The sequence below is a fragment of the Caretta caretta genome, chromosome 10 (assembly GCF_965140235.1).
Source record: "Caretta caretta isolate rCarCar2 chromosome 10, rCarCar1.hap1, whole genome shotgun sequence".
NCBI lineage: Eukaryota > Metazoa > Chordata > Testudines > Cheloniidae > Caretta > Caretta caretta.
This window is the reverse complement of record NC_134215.1, coordinates 45,995,365-46,017,949: the sequence shown is the minus strand read 5'-3', so window position 1 is coordinate 46,017,949 and position 22,585 is coordinate 45,995,365. Positions and strand designations below refer to the sequence as shown.

The window sequence follows — 22,585 nt, the reverse complement described above, 5'->3', positions numbered from 1 at the left end:
GTGGGGCCACGGACAGGGAGTGCATAGATAAGAAGGTGTGGAGAAAAGTGCAACCAAAACCATAACAAAAGATTGGTGAGAAGCCGGAATAGGGGCTGCAACCTGGCACACTCCAGATAGACGTGCGCCAGGGTTTCCCTCACGCCGCAAAAGGGGCAGGTGTTACAGGAGTCTGGTCCTATTGGGATCCAGGACGTGGGCGGGCAGAGCTCGTCCACTACAAAGGATCCCCCCCCAGCCTAAGGGGGAGATCCACAGGGCCTGGAGAGCCAACTAGTTACGGGGGACAACTAATGAAAAACAGGGACGGGAGTGCGGTCAAAGGGTCAAAGGAAGGGAACCGGACGGGGACACCGAGCAGAGAACTCCGGACAGCGCCCACCGCTCCTCAAAGGCATCAAGGGAGTCAGTGGACGCCGCCCAGAGGAACTCCGCTCGGAGGCGTGAACGGACAGAGGATCGGAAATAGGCCCCGCAGTCGCAGGAGACTCCATCGGCCAACCTCCTCACCCTGGTTTTATAGATGGCCGCTTTAGCCAGGGCCAGGAGGAGGTTGACCAGGAGGTCCCGCGACTGAGTGGGGCCACGGACAGGGAGTGCGTAGAGAAGGAGGTGAGGAGAAAAGTGCAACCAAAACCATAACAAAAGATTGGTGAGAAGCCGGAATAGGGGCTGCAACCTGGCGCACTCCAGATACACGTGCACCAGGGTTTCCCTCATGCCGCAAAAGGGGCAGGTGTTACAGGAGTCTGGTCCTATTGGGATCCAGGACGTGGGCGGGCAGAGCTCGTCCACTACAAAGGATCCCCCCCCAGCCTAAGGGGGAGATCCACAGGGCCTGGAGAGCCAACTAGTTACGGGGGACAACTAATGAAAAACAGGGACGGGAGTGCGGTCAAAGGGTCAAAGGAAGGGAACCGGACGGGGACACCGAGCAGAGAACTCCGGACAGCGCCCACCGCTCCTCAAAGGCATCAAGGGAGTCAGTGGACGCCGCCCAGAGGAACTCCGCTCGGAGGCGTGAACGGACAGAGGATCGGAAATAGGCCCCGCAGTCGCAGGAGACTCCATCGGCCAACCTCCCCACCCTGGTTTTATAGATGGCCGCTTTAGCCAGGGCCAGGAGGAGGTTGACCAGGAGGTCCCGCGACTTAGTGGGGCCACGGACCGGGAGTGCGTAGATAAGGAGGTGAGGAAAAAAGTGCAACCAAAACCGTAACAAAAGATTGGTGAGGAGCCGGAATAGGGGCTGCAACCTGGTGCACTCCAGATAGATGTGCGCCAGGGTTTCCCTCACGCCGCAAAAGGGGCAGGTGTTACAGGAGTCTGGTCCTATTGGGATCCAGGACGTGGGCGGGCAGAGCTCGTCCACTACAAAGGAGCCCCCCCCAGCCTAAGGGGGAGATCCACAGGGCCTGGAGAGCCAACCAGTGACGGGGGACAACTAATGAAAAACAGGGACGGGAGTGCGGTCAAAGGGTCAAACGAAGGGAACCGGACGGGGACACCGAGCAGAGAACTCCGGACAGCGCCCACCGCTCCTCAAAGGCATCAAGGGAGTCAGTGGACGCCGCCCAGAGGAACTCCGCTCGGAGGCGTGAACGGACAGAGGATCGGAAATAGGCCCCGCAGTTGCAGGAGACTCCATCGGCCAACCTCCCCACCCTGGTTTTATAGATGGCCGCTTTAGCCATGGCCAGGAGGAGGTTGACCAGGAGGTCCCGCGACTTAGTGGGGCCACGGACAGGGAGTGCGTAGATAAGGAGGTGAGGAGAAAAGTGCAACCAAAACCGTAACAAAAGATTGGTGAGGAGCCGGAATAGGGGCTGCAACCTGGCGCACTCCAGATAGATGTGCGCCAGGGTTTCCCTCACGCCGCAAAAGGGGCAGGTGTTACAGGAGTCTGGTCCTATAGGGATCCAGGATGTGGGCGGGCAGAGCTCGTCCACTACAAAGGATCCCCCCCAAGCCTAAGGGGGAGATCCAGAGGGCCTGGAGAGCCAACTAGTGACGGAGGACAACTAATGAAAAACAGGGACGGGAGTGCGGTCAAAGGGTCAAACGAAGGGAACCGGACAGGGACACCGAGCAGAGAACTCCGGACAGCACCCACCGCTCCTCAAAGGCATCAAGGGAGTCAGTGGACACCGCCCAGAGGAACTCCGCTCGGAGGCGTGAACGGACAGAGGATCGGAAATAGGCCCCGCAGTCGCAGGAGACTCCATCGGCCAACCTCCTCACCCTGGTTTTATAGATGGCCGCTTTAGCCAGGGCCAGGAGGAGGTTGACCAGGAGGTCCCGCGACTGAGTGGGGCCACGGACAGGGAGTGCATAGATAAGAAGGTGTGGAGAAAAGTGCAACCAAAACCATAACAAAAGATTGGTGAGAAGCCGGAATAGGGGCTGCAACCTGGCACACTCCAGATAGACGTGCGCCAGGGTTTCCCTCACGCCGCAAAAGGGGCAGGTGTTACAGGAGTCTGGTCCTATTGGGATCCAGGACGTGGGCGGGCAGAGCTCGTCCACTACAAAGGATCCCCCCCCAGCCTAAGGGGGAGATCCACAGGGCCTGGAGAGCCAACTAGTTACGGGGGACAACTAATGAAAAACAGGGACGGGAGTGCGGTCAAAGGGTCAAAGGAAGGGAACCGGACGGGGACACCGAGCAGAGAACTCCGGACAGCGCCCACCGCTCCTCAAAGGCATCAAGGGAGTCAGTGGACGCCGCCCAGAGGAACTCCGCTCGGAGGCGTGAACGGACAGAGGATCGGAAATAGGCCCCGCAGTCGCAGGAGACTCCATCGGCCAACCTCCTCACCCTGGTTTTATAGATGGCCGCTTTAGCCAGGGCCAGGAGGAGGTTGACCAGGAGGTCCCGCGACTGAGTGGGGCCACGGACAGGGAGTGCGTAGAGAAGGAGGTGAGGAGAAAAGTGCAACCAAAACCATAACAAAAGATTGGTGAGAAGCCGGAATAGGGGCTGCAACCTGGCGCACTCCAGATACACGTGCACCAGGGTTTCCCTCATGCCGCAAAAGGGGCAGGTGTTACAGGAGTCTGGTCCTATTGGGATCCAGGACGTGGGCGGGCAGAGCTCGTCCACTACAAAGGATCCCCCCCCAGCCTAAGGGGGAGATCCACAGGGCCTGGAGAGCCAACTAGTTACGGGGGACAACTAATGAAAAACAGGGACGGGAGTGCGGTCAAAGGGTCAAAGGAAGGGAACCGGACGGGGACACCGAGCAGAGAACTCCGGACAGCGCCCACCGCTCCTCAAAGGCATCAAGGGAGTCAGTGGACGCCGCCCAGAGGAACTCCGCTCGGAGGCGTGAACGGACAGAGGATCGGAAATAGGCCCCGCAGTCGCAGGAGACTCCATCGGCCAACCTCCCCACCCTGGTTTTATAGATGGCCGCTTTAGCCAGGGCCAGGAGGAGGTTGACCAGGAGGTCCCGCGACTTAGTGGGGCCACGGACCGGGAGTGCGTAGATAAGGAGGTGAGGAAAAAAGTGCAACCAAAACCGTAACAAAAGATTGGTGAGGAGCCGGAATAGGGGCTGCAACCTGGTGCACTCCAGATAGATGTGCGCCAGGGTTTCCCTCACGCCGCAAAAGGGGCAGGTGTTACAGGAGTCTGGTCCTATTGGGATCCAGGACGTGGGCGGGCAGAGCTCGTCCACTACAAAGGATCCCCCCCCAGCCTAAGGGGGAGATCCACAGGGCCTGGAGAGCCAACCAGTGACGGGGGACAACTAATGAAAAACAGGGACGGGAGTGCGGTCAAAGGGTCAAACGAAGGGAACCGGACGGGGACACCGAGCAGAGAACTCCGGACAGCGCCCACCGCTCCTCAAAGGCATCAAGGGAGTCAGTGGACGCCGCCCAGAGGAACTCCGCTCGGAGGCGTGAACGGACAGAGGATCGGAAATAGGCCCCGCAGTTGCAGGAGACTCCATCGGCCAACCTCCCCACCCTGGTTTTATAGATGGCCGCTTTAGCCATGGCCAGGAGGAGGTTGACCAGGAGGTCCCGCGACTTAGTGGGGCCACGGACAGGGAGTGCGTAGATAAGGAGGTGAGGAGAAAAGTGCAACCAAAACCGTAACAAAAGATTGGTGAGGAGCCGGAATAGGGGCTGCAACCTGGCGCACTCCAGATAGATGTGCGCCAGGGTTTCCCTCACGCCGCAAAAGGGGCCGGTGTTACAGGAGTCTGGTCCTATAGGGATCCAGGATGTGGGCGGGCAGAGCTCGTCCACTACAAAGGATCCCCCCCCAGCCTAAGGGGGAGATCCACAGGGCCTGGAGAGCCAACTAGTGACGGGGGACAACTAATGAAAAACAGGGACGGGAGTGCGGTCAAAGGGTCAAACGAAGGGAACCGGACAGGGACACCGAGCAGAGAACTCCGGACAGCACCCACCGCTCCTCAAAGGCATCAAGGGAGTCAGTGGACGCCGCCCAGAGGAACTCCGCTCGGAGGCGTGAACGGACAGAGGATCGGAAATAGGCCCCGCAGTCGCAGGAGACTCCATCGGCCAACCTCCTCACCCTGGTTTTATAGATGGCCGCTTTAGCCAGGGCCAGGAGGAGGTTGACCAGGAGGTCCCGCGACTGAGTGGGGCCACGGACAGGGAGTGCGTAGAGAAGGAGGTGAGGAAAAAAGTGCAACCAAAACCGTAACAAAAGATTGGTGAGGAGCCGGAATAGGGGCTGCAACCTGGCGCACTCCAGATAGACGTGCGCCAGGGTTTCCCTCATGCCGCAAAAGGGGCAGGCGTTACAGGAGTCTGGTCCTATTGGGATCCAGGATGTGGGCGGGCAGAGCTCGTCCACTACAAAGGATCCCCCCCCAGCCTAAGGGGGAGATCCACAGGGCCTGGAGAGCCAACTAGTTACGGGGGACAACTAATGAAAAACAGGGACGGGAGTGCGGTCAAAGGGTCAAAGGAAGGGAACCGGACGGGGACACCGAGCAGAGAACTCCGGACAGCGCCCACCGCTCCTCAAAGGCATCAAGGGAGTCAGTGGACGCCGCCCAGAGGAACTCCGCTCGGAGGCGTGAACGGACAGAGGATCGGAAATAGGCCCCGCAGTTGCAGGAGACTCCATCGGCCAACCTCCCCACCCTGGTTTTATAGATGGCCGCTTTAGCCAGGGCCAGGAGGAGGTTGACCAGGAGGTCCCGCGACTTAGTGGGGCCACGGACAGGGAGTGCGTAGATAAGGAGGTGAGGAAAAAAGTGCAACCAAAACCGTAACAAAAGATTGGTGAGGAGCCGGAATAGGGGCTGCAACCTGGCGCACTCCAGATAGATGTGCGCCAGGGTTTCCCTCACGCCGCAAAAGGGGCAGGTGTTACAGGAGTCTGGTCCTATCGGGATCCAGGACGTGGGCGGGCAGAGCTCGTCCACTACAAAGGATCCCCCCCCAGCCTAAGGGGGAGATCCACAGGGCCTGGAGAGCCAACTAGTTACGGGGGACAACTAATGAAAAACAGGGACGGGAGTGCGGTCAAAGGGTGAAACGAAGGGAACCGGACGGGGACACCGAGCAGAGAACTCCGGACAGCGCCCACTGCTCCTCAAAGGCATCAAGGGAGTCAGTGGACGCCGCCCAGAGGAACTCCGCTCGGAGGCGTGAACGGACAGAGGATCGGAAATAGGCCCCGCAGTCGCAGGAGACTCCATCGGCCAACCTCCTCACCCTGGTTTTATAGATGGCCGCTTTAGCCATGGCCAGGAGGAGGTTGACCAGGAGGTCCCGCGACTTAGTGGGGCCATGGACAGGGAGTGCGTAGATAAGGAGGTGAGGAGAAAAGTGCAACCAAAACCGTAACAAAAGATTGGTGAGGAGCCGGAATAGGGGCTGCAACCTGGCGCACTCCAGATAGATGTGCGCCAGGGTTTCCCTCACGCCGCAAAAGGGGCAGGTGTTACAGGAGTCTGGTCCTATAGGGATCCAGGATGTGGGCGGGCAGAGCTCGTCCACTACAAAGGATCCCCCCCAAGCCTAAGGGGGAGATCCAGAGGGCCTGGAGAGCCAACTAGTGACGGAGGACAACTAATGAAAAACAGGGACGGGAGTGCGGTCAAAGGGTCAAACGAAGGGAACCGGACAGGGACACCGAGCAGAGAACTCCGGACAGCACCCACCGCTCCTCAAAGGCATCAAGGGAGTCAGTGGACACCGCCCAGAGGAACTCCGCTCGGAGGCGTGAACGGACAGAGGATCGGAAATAGGCCCCGCAGTCGCAGGAGACTCCATCGGCCAACCTCCTCACCCTGGTTTTATAGATGGCCGCTTTAGCCAGGGCCAGGAGGAGGTTGACCAGGAGGTCCCGCGACTGAGTGGGGCCACGGACAGGGAGTGCATAGATAAGAAGGTGTGGAGAAAAGTGCAACCAAAACCATAACAAAAGATTGGTGAGAAGCCGGAATAGGGGCTGCAACCTGGCACACTCCAGATAGACGTGCGCCAGGGTTTCCCTCACGCCGCAAAAGGGGCAGGTGTTACAGGAGTCTGGTCCTATTGGGATCCAGGACGTGGGCGGGCAGAGCTCGTCCACTACAAAGGATCCCCCCCCAGCCTAAGGGGGAGATCCACAGGGCCTGGAGAGCCAACTAGTTACGGGGGACAACTAATGAAAAACAGGGACGGGAGTGCGGTCAAAGGGTCAAAGGAAGGGAACCGGACGGGGACACCGAGCAGAGAACTCCGGACAGCGCCCACCGCTCCTCAAAGGCATCAAGGGAGTCAGTGGACGCCGCCCAGAGGAACTCCGCTCGGAGGCGTGAACGGACAGAGGATCGGAAATAGGCCCCGCAGTCGCAGGAGACTCCATCGGCCAACCTCCTCACCCTGGTTTTATAGATGGCCGCTTTAGCCAGGGCCAGGAGGAGGTTGACCAGGAGGTCCCGCGACTGAGTGGGGCCACGGACAGGGAGTGCGTAGAGAAGGAGGTGAGGAGAAAAGTGCAACCAAAACCATAACAAAAGATTGGTGAGAAGCCGGAATAGGGGCTGCAACCTGGCGCACTCCAGATACACGTGCACCAGGGTTTCCCTCATGCCGCAAAAGGGGCAGGTGTTACAGGAGTCTGGTCCTATTGGGATCCAGGACGTGGGCGGGCAGAGCTCGTCCACTACAAAGGATCCCCCCCCAGCCTAAGGGGGAGATCCACAGGGCCTGGAGAGCCAACTAGTTACGGGGGACAACTAATGAAAAACAGGGACGGGAGTGCGGTCAAAGGGTCAAAGGAAGGGAACCGGACGGGGACACCGAGCAGAGAACTCCGGACAGCGCCCACCGCTCCTCAAAGGCATCAAGGGAGTCAGTGGACGCCGCCCAGAGGAACTCCGCTCGGAGGCGTGAACGGACAGAGGATCGGAAATAGGCCCCGCAGTCGCAGGAGACTCCATCGGCCAACCTCCCCACCCTGGTTTTATAGATGGCCGCTTTAGCCAGGGCCAGGAGGAGGTTGACCAGGAGGTCCCGCGACTTAGTGGGGCCACGGACCGGGAGTGCGTAGATAAGGAGGTGAGGAAAAAAGTGCAACCAAAACCGTAACAAAAGATTGGTGAGGAGCCGGAATAGGGGCTGCAACCTGGTGCACTCCAGATAGATGTGCGCCAGGGTTTCCCTCACGCCGCAAAAGGGGCAGGTGTTACAGGAGTCTGGTCCTATTGGGATCCAGGACGTGGGCGGGCAGAGCTCGTCCACTACAAAGGAGCCCCCCCCAGCCTAAGGGGGAGATCCACAGGGCCTGGAGAGCCAACCAGTGACGGGGGACAACTAATGAAAAACAGGGACGGGAGTGCGGTCAAAGGGTCAAAGGAAGGGAACCGGACGGGGACACCGAGCAGAGAACTCCGGACAGCGCCCACCGCTCCTCAAAGGCATCAAGGGAGTCAGTGGACGCCGCCCAGAGGAACTCCGCTCGGAGGCGTGAACGGACAGAGGATCGGAAATAGGCCCCGCAGTTGCAGGAGACTCCATCGGCCAACCTCCCCACCCTGGTTTTATAGATGGCCGCTTTAGCCAGGGCCAGGAGGAGGTTGACCAGGAGGTCCCGCGACTTAGTGGGGCCACGGACAGGGAGTGCGTAGATAAGGAGGTGAGGAAAAAAGTGCAACCAAAACCGTAACAAAAGATTGGTGAGGAGCCGGAATAGGGGCTGCAACCTGGCGCACTCCAGATAGATGTGCGCCAGGGTTTCCCTCACGCCGCAAAAGGGGCAGGTGTTACAGGAGTCTGGTCCTATCGGGATCCAGGACGTGGGCGGGCAGAGCTCGTCCACTACAAAGGATCCCCCCCCAGCCTAAGGGGGAGATCCACAGGGCCTGGAGAGCCAACTAGTTACGGGGGACAACTAATGAAAAACAGGGACGGGAGTGCGGTCAAAGGGTGAAACGAAGGGAACCGGACGGGGACACCGAGCAGAGAACTCCGGACAGCGCCCACCGCTCCTCAAAGGCATCAAGGGAGTCAGTGGACGCCGCCCAGAGGAACTCCGCTCGGAGGCGTGAACGGACAGAGGATCGGAAATAGGCCCCGCAGTCGCAGGAGACTCCATCGGCCAACCTCCTCACCCTGGTTTTATAGATGGCCGCTTTAGCCATGGCCAGGAGGAGGTTGACCAGGAGGTCCCGCGACTTAGTGGGGCCATGGACAGGGAGTGCGTAGATAAGGAGGTGAGGAGAAAAGTGCAACCAAAACCGTAACAAAAGATTGGTGAGGAGCCGGAATAGGGGCTGCAACCTGGCGCACTCCAGATAGATGTGCGCCAGGGTTTCCCTCACGCCGCAAAAGGGGCAGGTGTTACAGGAGTCTGGTCCTATAGGGATCCAGGATGTGGGCGGGCAGAGCTCGTCCACTACAAAGGATCCCCCCCAAGCCTAAGGGGGAGATCCAGAGGGCCTGGAGAGCCAACTAGTGACGGAGGACAACTAATGAAAAACAGGGACGGGAGTGCGGTCAAAGGGTCAAACGAAGGGAACCGGACAGGGACACCGAGCAGAGAACTCCGGACAGCACCCACCGCTCCTCAAAGGCATCAAGGGAGTCAGTGGACACCGCCCAGAGGAACTCCGCTCGGAGGCGTGAACGGACAGAGGATCGGAAATAGGCCCCGCAGTCGCAGGAGACTCCATCGGCCAACCTCCTCACCCTGGTTTTATAGATGGCCGCTTTAGCCAGGGCCAGGAGGAGGTTGACCAGGAGGTCCCGCGACTGAGTGGGGCCACGGACAGGGAGTGCATAGATAAGAAGGTGTGGAGAAAAGTGCAACCAAAACCATAACAAAAGATTGGTGAGAAGCCGGAATAGGGGCTGCAACCTGGCACACTCCAGATAGACGTGCGCCAGGGTTTCCCTCACGCCGCAAAAGGGGCAGGTGTTACAGGAGTCTGGTCCTATTGGGATCCAGGACGTGGGCGGGCAGAGCTCGTCCACTACAAAGGATCCCCCCCCAGCCTAAGGGGGAGATCCACAGGGCCTGGAGAGCCAACTAGTTACGGGGGACAACTAATGAAAAACAGGGACGGGAGTGCGGTCAAAGGGTCAAAGGAAGGGAACCGGACGGGGACACCGAGCAGAGAACTCCGGACAGCGCCCACCGCTCCTCAAAGGCATCAAGGGAGTCAGTGGACGCCGCCCAGAGGAACTCCGCTCGGAGGCGTGAACGGACAGAGGATCGGAAATAGGCCCCGCAGTCGCAGGAGACTCCATCGGCCAACCTCCTCACCCTGGTTTTATAGATGGCCGCTTTAGCCAGGGCCAGGAGGAGGTTGACCAGGAGGTCCCGCGACTGAGTGGGGCCACGGACAGGGAGTGCGTAGATAAGGAGGTGAGGAGAAAAGTGCAACCAAAACCATAACAAAAGATTGGTGAGAAGCCGGAATAGGGGCTGCAACCTGGCGCACTCCAGATACACGTGCACCAGGGTTTCCCTCATGCCGCAAAAGGGGCAGGTGTTACAGGAGTCTGGTCCTATTGGGATCCAGGACGTGGGCGGGCAGAGCTCGTCCACTACAAAGGAGCCCCCCCCAGCCTAAGGGGGAGATCCACAGGGCCTGGAGAGCCAACCAGTGACGGGGGACAACTAATGAAAAACAGGGACGGGAGTGCGGTCAAAGGGTGAAACGAAGGGAACCGGACGGGGACACCGAGCAGAGAACTCCGGACAGCGCCCACCGCTCCTCAAAGGCATCAAGGGAGACAGTGGACGCCGCCCAGAGGAACTCCGCTCGGAGGCGTGAACGGACAGAGGATCGGAAATAGGCCCCGCAGTCGCAGGAGACTCCATCGGCCAACCTCCTCACCCTGGTTTTATAGATGGCCGCTTTAGCCATGGCCAGGAGGAGGTTGACCAGGAGGTCCCGCGACTTAGTGGGGCCACGGACAGGGAGTGCGTAGATAAGGAGGTGAGGAGAAAAGTGCAACCAAAACTGTAACAAAAGATTGGTGAGGAGCCGGAATAGGGGCTGCAACCTGGCGCACTCCAGATAGATGTGCGCCAGGGTTTCCCTCACGCCGCAAAAGGGGCAGGTGTTACAGGAGTCTGGTCCTATAGGGATCCAGGATGTGGGCGGGCAGAGCTCGTCCACTACAAAGGATCCCCCCCCAGCCTAAGGGGGAGATCCACAGGGCCTGGAGAGCCAACTAGTGACGGGGGACAACTAATGAAAAACAGGGACGGGAGTGCGGTCAAAGGGTCAAACGAAGGGAACCGGACAGGGACACCGAGCAGAGAACTCCGGACAGCACCCACCGCTCCTCAAAGGCATCAAGGGAGTCAGTGGACACCGCCCAGAGGAACTCCGCTCGGAGGCGTGAACGGACAGAGGATCGGAAATAGGCCCCGCAGTCGCAGGAGACTCCATCGGCCAACCTCCTCACCCTGGTTTTATAGATGGCCGCTTTAGCCAGGGCCAGGAGGAGGTTGACCAGGAGGTCCCGCGACTGAGTGGGGCCACGGACAGGGAGTGCGTAGATAAGAAGGTGTGGAGAAAAGTGCAACCAAAACCATAACAAAAGATTGGTGAGAAGCCGGAATAGGGGCTGCAACCTGGCACACTCCAGATAGACGTGCGCCAGGGTTTCCCTCACGCCGCAAAAGGGGCAGGTGTTACAGGAGTCTGGTCCTATTGGGATCCAGGACGTGGGCGGGCAGAGCTCGTCCACTACAAAGGATCGCCCCCCAGCCTAAGGGGGAGATCCACAGGGCCTGGAGAGCCAACTAGTTACGGGGGACAACTAATGAAAAACAGGGACGGGAGTGCGGTCAAAGGGTCAAAGGAAGGGAACCGGACGGGGACACCGAGCAGAGAACTCCGGACAGCGCCCACCGCTCCTCAAAGGCATCAAGGGAGTCAGTGGACGCCGCCCAGAGGAACTCCGCTCGGAGGCGTGAACGGACAGAGGATCGGAAATAGGCCCCGCAGTCGCAGGAGACTCCATCGGCCAACCTCCTCACCCTGGTTTTATAGATGGCCGCTTTAGCTAGGGCCAGGAGGAGGTTGACCAGGAGGTCCCGCGACTGAGTGGGGCCACGGACAGGGAGTGCGTAGATAAGGAGGTGAGGAGAAAAGTGCAACCAAAACCATAACAAAAGATTGGTGAGAAGCCGGAATAGGGGCTGCAACCTGGCGCACTCCAGATACACGTGCACCAGGGTTTCCCTCATGCCGCAAAAGGGGCAGGTGTTACAGGAGTCTGGTCCTATTGGGATCCAGGACGTGGGCGGGCAGAGCTCGTCCACTACAAAGGAGCCCCCCCCAGTAAGGGGGAGATCCACAGGGCCTGGAGAGCCAACCAGTGACGGGGGACAACTAATGAAAAACAGGGACGGGAGTGCGGTCAAAGGGTCAAACGAAGGGAACCGGACGGGGACACCGAGCAGAGAACTCCGGACAGCGCCCACCGCTCCTCAAAGGCATCAAGGGAGTCAGTGGACGCCGCCCAGAGGAACTCCGCTCGGAGGCGTGAACGGACAGAGGATCGGAAATAGGCCCCGCAGTTGCAGGAGACTCCATCGGCCAACCTCCCCACCCTGGTTTTATAGATGGCCGCTTTAGCCAGGGCCAGGAGGAGGTTGACCAGGAGGTCCCGCGACTTAGTGGGGCCACGGACAGGGAGTGCGTAGATAAGGAGGTGAGGAATAAAGTGCAACCAAAACCGTAACAAAAGATTGGTGAGGAGCCGGAATAGGGGCTGCAACCTGGCGCCCTCCAGATAGATGTGCGCCAGGGTTTCCCTCACGCCGCAAAAGGGGCAGGTGTTACAGGAGTCTGGTCCTATCGGGATCCAGAACGTGGGCGGGCAGAGCTCGTCCACTACAAAGGATCCCCCCCCAGCCTAAGGGGGAGATCCACAGGGCCTGGAGAGCCAACTAGTTACGGGGGACAACTAATGAAAAACAGGGACGGGAGTGCGGTCAAAGGGTGAAACGAAGGGAACCGGACGGGGACACCGAGCAGAGAACTCCGGACAGCGCCCACCGCTCCTCAAAGGCATCAAGGGAGTCAGTGGACGCCGCCCAGAGGAACTCCGCTCGGAGGCGTGAACGGACAGAGGATCGGAAATAGGCCCCGCAGTCGCAGGAGACTCCATCGGCCAACCTCCCCACCCTGGTTTTATAGATGGCCGCTTTAGCCAGGGCCAGGAGGAGGTTGACCAGGAGGTCCCGCGACTTAGTGGGGCCACGGACAGGGAGTGCGTAGATAAGGAGGTGAGGAGAAAAGTGCAACCAAAACCGTAACAAAAGATTGGTGAGGAGCCGGAATAGGGGCTGCAACCTGGCGCACTCCAGATAGACGTGCGCCAGGGTTTCCCTCATGCCGCAAAAGGGGCAGGTGTTACAGGAGTCTGGTCCTATTGGGATCCAGGACGTGGGCGGGCAGAGCTCGTCCACTACAAAGGATCCCCCCCCAGCCTAAGGGGGAGATCCACAGGGCCTGGAGAGCCAACTAGTTACGGGGGACAACTAATGAAAAACAGGGACGGGAGTGCGGTCAAAGGGTCAAAGGAAGGGAACCGGACGGGGACACCGAGCAGAGAACTCCGGACAGCGCCCACCGCTCCTCAAAGGCATCAAGGGAGTCAGTGGACGCCGCCCAGAGGAACTCCGCTCGGAGGCGTGAACGGACAGAGGATCGGAAATAGGCCCCGCAGTCGCAGGAGACTCCATCGGCCAACCTCCTCACCCTGGTTTTATAGATGGCCGCTTTAGCCAGGGCCAGGAGGAGGTTGACCAGGAGGTCCCGCGACTGAGTGGGGCCACGGACAGGGAGTGCGTAGATGAGAAGGTGAGGAGAAAAGTGCAACCAAAACCGTAACAAAAGATTGGTGAGGAGCCGGAATAGGGGCTGCAACCTGGCGCACTCCAGATAGATGTGCGCCAGGGTTTCCCTCACGCCGCAAAAGGGGCCGGTGTTACAGGAGTCTGGTCCTATAGGGATCCAGGATGTGGGCGGGCAGAGCTCGTCCACTACAAAGGATCCCCCCCCAGCCTAAGGGGGAGATCCACAGGGCCTGGAGAGCCAACTAGTGACGGGGGACAACTAATGAAAAACAGGGACGGGAGTGCGGTCAAAGGGTCAAACGAAGGGAACCGGACAGGGACACCGAGCAGAGAACTCCGGACAGCACCCACCGCTCCTCAAAGGCATCAAGGGAGTCAGTGGACGCCGCCCAGAGGAACTCCGCTCGGAGGCGTGAACGGACAGAGGATCGGAAATAGGCCCCGCAGTCGCAGGAGACTCCATCGGCCAACCTCCTCACCCTGGTTTTATAGATGGCCGCTTTAGCCAGGGCCAGGAGGAGGTTGACCAGGAGGTCCCGCGACTGAGTGGGGCCACGGACAGGGAGTGCGTAGATAAGAAGGTGTGGAGAAAAGTGCAACCAAAACCATAACAAAAGATTGGTGAGAAGCCGGAATAGGGGCTGCAACCTGGCACACTCCAGATAGACGTGCACCAGGGTTTCCCTCACGCCGCAAAAGGGGCAGGTGTTACAGGAGTCTGGCCCTATTGGGATCCAGGACGTGGGCGGGCAGAGCTCGTCCACTACAAAGGAGCCCCCCCCAGCCTAAGGGGGAGATCCACAGGGCCTGGAGAGCCAACTAGTTACGGGGGACAACTAATGAAAAACAGGGACGGGAGTGCGGTCAAAGGGTCAAACGAAGGGAACCGGACAGGGACACCGAGCAGAGAACTCCGGACAGCACCCACCGCTCCTCAAAGGCATCAAGGGAGTCAGTGGACGCCGCCCAGAGGAACTCCGCTCGGAGGCGTGAACGGACAGAGGATCGGAAATAGGCCCCGCAGTCGCAGGAGACTCCATCGGCCAACCTCCTCACCCTGGTTTTATAGATGGCCGCTTTAGCCAGGGCCAGGAGGAGGTTGACCAGGAGGTCCCGCGACTGAGTGGGGCCACGGACAGGGAGTGCGTAGATAAGAAGGTGTGGAGAAAAGTGCAACCAAAACCATAACAAAAGATTGGTGAGAAGCCGGAATAGGGGCTGCAACCTGGCACACTCCAGATAGACGTGCACCAGGGTTTCCCTCACGCCGCAAAAGGGGCAGGTGTTACAGGAGTCTGGCCCTATTGGGATCCAGGACGTGGGCGGGCAGAGCTCGTCCACTACAAAGGAGCCCCCCCCAGCCTAAGGGGGAGATCCACAGGGCCTGGAGAGCCAACTAGTTACGGGGGACAACTAATGAAAAACAGGGACGGGAGTACGGTCAAAGGGTCAAAGGAAGGGAACCGGACGGGGACACCGAGCAGAGAACTCCGGACAGCGCCCACCGCTCCTCAAAGGCATCAAGGGAGTCAGTGGATGCCGCCCAGAGGAACTCCGCTCGGAGGCGTGAACGGACAGAGGATCGGAAATAGGCCCCGCAGTTGCAGGAGACTCCATCGGCCAACCTCCCCACCCTGGTTTTATAGATGGCCGCTTTAGCCAGGGCCAGGAGGAGGTTGACCAGGAGGTCCCGCAACTGAGTGGGGCCACGGACAGGGAGTGCGTAGAGAAGGAGGTGAGGAGAAAAGTGCAACCAAAACCATAACAAAAGATTGGTGAGGAGCCGGAATAGGGGCTGCAACCTGGCGCACTCCAGATAGACGTGCGCCAGGGTTTCCCTCACGCCGCAAAAGGGGCAGGTGTTTCAGGAGTCTGGTAGAAGGCAAATATACTGGCCACTGGATGAATAGTTTTCTGTTCCCTGAGTGACCAGAGCAGGGGCTGCGCTAGAGTAATCAGGAACCTGCTAGAACCAATTAAGTCAGGCAAGCAAATTAAGACACCTGGAGCCAATTCAGAAATACTAGAATCAATTATGGCAGGCAGACTAATCAGGACACCTGGTTTTAAGAGGACCTCCGATCAGTTAGTGGGGGGCGTGCAAGGAGCGAGAAGGTGTGCTGCTGGAGGACTGAGGAGTACAAGTGTGATCAGGCTTCAGGAGGAACATCCTGTGGTGAGGATAAAGAAGGTGCTGGGGGGAGGCCATGGGGAAGTAGCCCAGGGAGTTGTAGCTTTCATGCAGCTAAAACAGGAGATGTAGACAGCTGCTATCTACAGGGCCCTGGGCTGGAACTCGGTGTAGAGGGCAGGCCTGGGTTCCCCCCAACTCCTGATCGGACATAGGAGGAGTTGACCTGGTCTGTGAGCAACACCAGAAGGGAAGGTCTAATTTGGAAAGGGATCTGGCCTATCCCTGACCCACTAGGTAGGACAACAGAGACTGGAGATTGTTTGCCATTTCCCCCATGCTGGCCAGTGCTGAGGTTAGCTGACTGAACGGCAGGTTTGAGCCACTAGCAAAAGTGGCCAAACTGAGGGCTGCCGTGAACCTCTGAGGTGAGCAAATCTGCCAAAAAGCACAGGATCCACCAAGGCAGAGGAGGAACTTCGTCACACACTACAAAAGTGATTTTTCATCCTGTTGGTAATAGCCCACTTTAATTGAATTGTCTCAACCCCCCCACTTGGTAAGGCAACTCCCATCTTTTCATGTACAGCTATATATATCTTCCTACTGTATTTTCCACTCCAAGTATCTGATGAAGTGGGTTTTAGCCCATGACAGCTTATGCCCAAATAAATGTGTTAGTCTCTAAGGTGCCACAAGTACTCCTTGTTGTTTTTGCTGATACAGACTAACACGGCTACCACTCTGAATCCTGGAGGAGACCCAGCCAAGGCCCTGGCCACCCATGGTCAGTTATGATCACATGGCATTTATGCAGAACTAGGGATGTTAGGCCCCATCCCAGCCAAACTCTGCCTCAGGTAGTTGCATTCTGCCTTCCAAAAGCCCTCCTGCAGCGTCAGTGGGGTACCATGTTCTTTGTCACTCCCTGGCCCAAACTGCCGTAGGGTCTTGCTTTAGAATGGTGGGGTCTATTTGATTCAAGGTCATCTCCCAAGATGGGTTTCTGAATATCTGGAGCACCCCCTGGCAAGGCCGCTGTGGGGGGGTCTGACATCACAGAGCAGGTGTGTCCCTTGATAATGCAGTCTGGCATGGGTAGTTAGGAAATTCTTCTGCATGCACACGTTCCATGGATTCCAGGGCCTCTCAGAGGGAGATGTTCCGCTGGGTGAGGAGTGGGAGAGTCTATGAGCACTGGGACCCCTGCACTTGCACACTTGCACCCCCAGCTCAATCCTCACTGCACACTATCGCCATGTCCAGTCCTCCCTCTTGCCGAGGAGAAGGTGGTTTCAAGGGCAAGTGTGTCCAACCGGGATCCTCTAACAAAGTCATCCCTGGAATTCAGTAGCATTACACCGGGGCTGAGCTCAGCCTGAAGTGCCCCTCGGGCGAGGCAGGAGGTTGGGTTCAGTGCAGATGCCGTGGGATCTGTGGGCCTGGCTCTCTGTAGCCCTTTATACCAGTGCAAAGGATGACTATTGCAGGGTCAGGTGATGAGGATGCTGCCCACTCGTGATCGGAGAGAAGGTCTCGGGAGCTGCCCAAAGCAGGTCAGTGTAAAAGCGAGGGATGGCCTCTCCTTTCAACCCCGCTGCTCTCTCGCAGGTTGGCCTTCTGCACCTGGCTGATTTCCAACATGCTGTTCTCCATGCCAGTCCTGCTGTACGGGGGCTACATGATCCTGCTCACGGCAGCACTGCTGATCTTCTCACTGCTCTTCTTCTCTGTCGCGAGGAACTCCCCGCTGTGCACCATCCGGTTCGGTCCAGCCTCCTTGCAGACTGTGTACGGGGCATCCTTCTGGCTCACGCTGGCAACAGGTCAGTGGGCAGCTTCTTTGAGTGAACTGGGGTTCTCCTCTTCTCCAGTGCTGCTGTGTGACCTAGCAACACAGGGAAAGAGACAGGTGGGACCAAAAGCCACCAGTTCCCCCAACACCGCACTTGGCCACAGGAAACTGATGGTGTGGGGTGCTTCCACCTGATTCCAACAGGGCAAATTGGCTCAGAGCTCCAGGGAAACCTTGCCCAGGGCTCTAACAGCCCTTTGAGAAAGTTCTTTCCAGACCCCAAGTGCAGGATTACATCAGCTGTGAGAAAGGAGCGGGCCCTGGGCTGTGATTCTGGAGAGATGGATCAGAGCAACATTGCAGCTCAGGGGCCCCCTTGGGCCTTGGATTTGATTAAATGCCAAGTCGGACAAATTAGAGGTTTCTAATCACACAGGAAATTTCTGCTTCTCCGTGGGGTGGGTAATCCCCTTTACCTGAATCCCTCCCCCATGCTGGGATAACAGCAGTGCTTAATTTGTACTGAAAGAGGTGCCAGGGCTCCATCAGTTGCGTGCTGGAGCTCCAGTAATTTTGTTACTTTCATAACTGATGTGCCAAGCCCAGAGGTGCCAGAGCTGTGAGCTGCCAAGCCCAGAGGTGTTGGGGCTCTGAATTGCCAAACCTAGAGATACCGGGTGGTATCCCAGCCCTGGCAAGCCCTGGCACAAGTTAAGCCCAGGATACAGTGCAAGAGGAAAAGCACTGGAAATTCATGCCCATCATGGAGATGGCTAGTATCTTTTCAAAGAAGGCGTTCACCAGTACAGTGTGAGCGAGTGACTACAAGGGTTGGCATATTCAACTCCACTAACAGTGGAGCAGTAAAGCTAGGACTGGTTTGATACATTTATTAAAGATCTGGAAAAAGAACTGAGCAACGAGGTAGTAAAATTGGCAGATGATCCAAAAATATTGAGGATAGGCAAGATCGGAGAAGAGCGTGAGGAACTTTAGAAAGAGCTAACCAAGCTAGGTGATTGGGGGGCATATAATGGCCCATGGCATTGAGTGCTGTTGGATGTAATGTCATGCACATTGGAAACAGCAGTTTTAAGTATTCAGACTCACTAGTGGGTTCTAAATTATCTGTAACTACTGAGGAAAGGGGCAAGGCTCGCTGTGGACAACTCAGTGATGTCCTGCTCAGTGTGCAACAGTAGCAGCAATCTGCAAAGCGAACAAGATGTTAAGGTGTACAAGGAACGAGATGGATAATACGGAGGATATTGCATTATATAAAGCGGTAGCAATCTGCATGGAACTTGGAGGGTGCAGCAAAGTTGCAGGAGGGAAGGGAAGGGAAGAGGCACCAGGCTGTCGGTCAGTGTGCATATGGCTGGAATGCTAGATGCTGTTGCAGCAGCTCTGTAAATAGCTCTCTCCATAGAGAGGCGGTTTAGTTTTTCGAGCAGCGAGTCCTGTCATGTTATGACCCCTCACATGAGACAGGGAGGCCTCCCCTGGGATACCATAGTCCATTCTGCTCACCCTGTCCCACGTCCTGGACTGCTTCGCACTGCACCATCAGAGCAGAGTGGCACCAAAGCCCATGTAGTTGGCCATGAGGCTCAGCCAAGCCCAGGGAGCCCTCTGGTGGCACAGAGGTAGTATAGTGCAGGAAAGGTACAGACCTGCAGCCTGTAACTAGTCCCCCCATGTTGCGTTGCAGGGCTGCTGTGCTTCCTGCTGGGGCTGGGCGTGATCGTCCTGAATTCTGTACAGCCTGAGAAGCTGAAGCTGGTCTTTAATCTGAGTGAGGAAGGGGGAGAGGAAGAGGAAGACGAGGGGCCTGCCCAGCAACCCCTGAGAGACAAAGCAAGCTCCTCTGAGCAGGACACGCTCCTGGCGCCCCTGAGCGAGCATTGCAAAGTGATGGTTACTGAGCTGTAGGGAATCCCTGCTGGGTGCCCGCCATTCCCCTGCCTGCCTGGCGGAGCTGAGCCACGATGGGAAGGTTGGGGAGGTGCAAAACTGTGCTGGTAGCAGCCTGTACCCAGGCTGGGTGAGGGAGTTCTCGTGGCCTATCCATCGTTAACTGCCCCCCGCCGCTCAGCTCTTCACAGCCACACCAGGCATGTAGGCATGGCCCGAACAGACCTGGGGCCCATCTAGCCTCAAGCTGCCCCCAGCGATGGCCAGCTCTTTTCCGAGTGGTTGTGCGTTGTGTAGGCCCCAGCCGTTTGTCAGAGCAGCTAATGTGCATTGCCTTGCAGTAGCCAAGCCTGAATTCCACTGGCCATCCCCCAGCTTCCTTAGGTCCCTTAGTCTTGCCACTGCTCCCCTCCTCTCCTAGATCATTCGGGAAGGTATTAAACAGCACAGCCCTGGTACACTGCCCTGGACAGCCACCTGCTGTTACCTAAAAACGGGCCGTTTATTCCTCGTTTTGTTTTCGTTTCTCTCGGGTACGGCTGCACATCACCTGCAGGGGTAATTCCCAGTGCGGGCAGACAGACCCCCGCTAGCTCAGTTGGAACTAGTGCCTAAAAATAGCAGCAAGGCTGTGGGATGCTAGCCACACAAGAACTACCCAGGGCATGGGGGGCTTGTACTCGGGTGGCCACCACTATGGCCACACTGCTATTTGTAGGTGCTCCCTCGAGCACAGCTAGTACACGTACATCCGCCCACGCTGGGAATTACACCTACCCGCTGCTGTGTAGACGTACCCTGGGTCAGTTTCTGATCCCAGGCAGGAATTCTTCCCCTCTCCCTCCAGCACTCCTTAGTTTCCTTACAAGCTTCTTGTGAGGGCCTTTACGGAAGGCATTTTGAAAACTCCAAATCAATACAATCAGGCAGCGCGCCGTTTGGTCCTGCTTTCTGGGGTGCTGAAAGGGTGCCAGGAGATTGTGGAGACATGATTGTCCTTCCCTGGCACCAAGCTGGTTTGTCCCTCACATAGTGCCCATCTAGGCGCTTTATCGCTCTCTCTGCACAGGTTGTTTCACACCGTTCCCCTGGCCATAGGTGCTCACACCCACTGGTAGCCCCCCCAATCAGCTCCTCTCCCTCCCCCCAGTGCTTCCCCCCCCACTCCCCCGCGGCCCCACCAATCAGCTCCTTCCACTCCCTCCCAGAGCCTCCCTACTTGCCGCAGATCAGCTTCAGCGGTGTGCAGGAGGCAGTGGGGGTGAGAGGGGTTGCACTTGGGGGAAGGGGCCGAACGGGGTGGAGCAGGGGAGAGAAGAGGCGAGGCGGGGGCTTGGGGGAAGGGGTGGAGTGGTGGCGGGGCCTGGGGCGGAGCGGGGGTTAAGATGGTGCCTACGCCCTGGCACTGCAATAAGGCTCCTTGAGGATCCCCAAGCCTGCCAGGACCGGAGCTGATTTCAATGAGCTCTTTCAAAACTCTTAGATGGATACCACCTCATCTTGGTGATTTGACTGTTCTTTTACTTGTCCCAGTGATGCATTTAGCTTTCCTTCAGTGTCCGTCCCCAGCAGACCCGCTTCCTGCTCCTGAGATACTTGAAGGAATTATTGTGTATTGTTTTTGTGTCCATGGCTGTTTGCTCATCCAGGTTCCCTCTTCACCCTCCCAGTCTCCATCATGCATCGAACCTGCTGAAGGTTATGCCATTGAGGCTGGATTTCAGCCTTCCAAAGGATATCTGTTTGCTTTAAATACCCTCTCGAATCCTCTCTCTCTCTTTGGGGTTTATCCTGCCACCCATCACTGCAGCACCGGCCACTTAAAATCAATAGCTCTAACGAAGTTCCTAGTGCACTTCATAGGTCTCTGGCACTTCTCCCCTTTCAGGGTAAAATCTCGGCTTGTGGGAGGGTTTGTGTGTTTTTCAAATTGTATTAATTTATTAGTCTTGGGGATTCTTTAGGTGATCGATTTCACGTTTCCAGGGTTGTTTTGAGAGCCGGTTGGCCATGTGTAGGTAGAAGGGGGTGTTCATGCTGTGAGGGTCCTTCTTCCAGTGGAAAGACCTTTTCAAAGGAGGAGGTTCTGCAGTGTTTCCTAAAGATGGTCAGACTCTACCCTAGCCGGCTCTCCTCTGGATGCTGGTTCCAGAGCCAGATCTCTGACACAGAATGCTTTGGCCCAGCTCTCCTGTGTTTTGTCCTCCAGTGTGAAGACCTATGCCAAGGGTGAGGATTCGGATTGTCTCCCCTTTTATTTGCGGGTCTTTTTGGTGAGTTGTATTGGGTTTTTTTGGAACCTGCTGTCTGAAGATTAGTGGCGCAGAGATGTTTTTTTGTAAGATTCCTCCACCAGGGACATGGAAATTAATTAGACCGAGGTCACTGGCTCTTACTTGGTGGCTCAGCTATACCCAGTTCTTGAACCATCTCCGGTGAGTGACTTAGGACTGAATTGAACATAGCCTTACCTCTTGAGTGCTGTAGAACTAGCTCTTCCAAGGGGCACTCATGTAAGGTATCAAGAAGTCTCTTCTCTTGCTCTCACCCTCCACCCCCCAAGAAGGGGATATGAACTGTTAAGAGGCCTAGCTGGAGAGCTGGGGCCAAAATGGACTAAGAGGGCAATACCATTGCCTCCAGGGAGGAAGCCCTGGGGGTACAGCCTGAGACCAGGCCCGGGACACAGAGACACTTGCCCAGAAGGCGGCACTCACGAGAGGTGGGTGCCATGTCACTACAGTGTCAGAGTCTTTGTGGACACTGTGATCTCAGTTTTAAACGAGACTTTGCTTAATTTTAGTTAGGGACTTATCTCCACTGCGAGGTTCTGCATTGCAAGACAGGGTCTAAATCTACAGCATACCAGCATGTGGTGTCCACACATCCCCTGTGGACCCTGCCTCTGCACCCTGAATGTCCCCCGGAGGCTGATACTGTGCAGCAAATCAGCACACTGCAGATTCAAACCCCAGCTTGCCTCACTGTAACTTGCCACGGAGACAAGCCCTAGGAATCAATTAAACTGGACGGAAATGAGCCCCTCTTAATAAGGGTGTCCATGGAGCGGTTAACACTGCTTTAACAAGGTGCAGCTTTCCTGTGTAGTCTATGTCTGCGCTACAGCCTACGCAGGCAATAACTTATGTCGCTCAGGGGTGTAAATAAACCACCCTCCGCGGGGGCGACATAATTACACCGACGTAGGTGTTCATCTGCACAGTGCTGGGTCGGCCGGAAAGCTTCTCCCGCTGACATAGCTTCTGCCACTTGCGGACGTGGGGTTTGTTTATTTTTTATGCCGACGGGAGAGCTCTCTCCCTTCGGCATAGAGCCTCTTCCCCGGACACGCTGCAGTGGCGTGGCTGCATTGGGCTGCTGCGGTGCCATACGTGTAGGCAGAGCATTAGTGTCAGTGAGAATCAGACCCTCCGAGCAGGACAGC

At 57.3% G+C, this 22,585-nt stretch overlaps 1 protein-coding gene across 1 annotated transcript in view; it reads left to right on the top strand.

Annotated features, from left to right (window-relative positions):
• DUOX2 (dual oxidase 2) overlaps positions 1-22,585 on the top strand; it is a 122,670-nt gene that overhangs the window by 33,999 nt on the left and 66,086 nt on the right. The window contains exon 6 of the mRNA XM_048867468.2: positions 17,043-17,257. Coding sequence (XP_048723425.2) covers positions 17,043-17,257 — 215 coding nt within the window. The remainder of the gene's footprint in view (positions 1-17,042; positions 17,258-22,585) is intronic.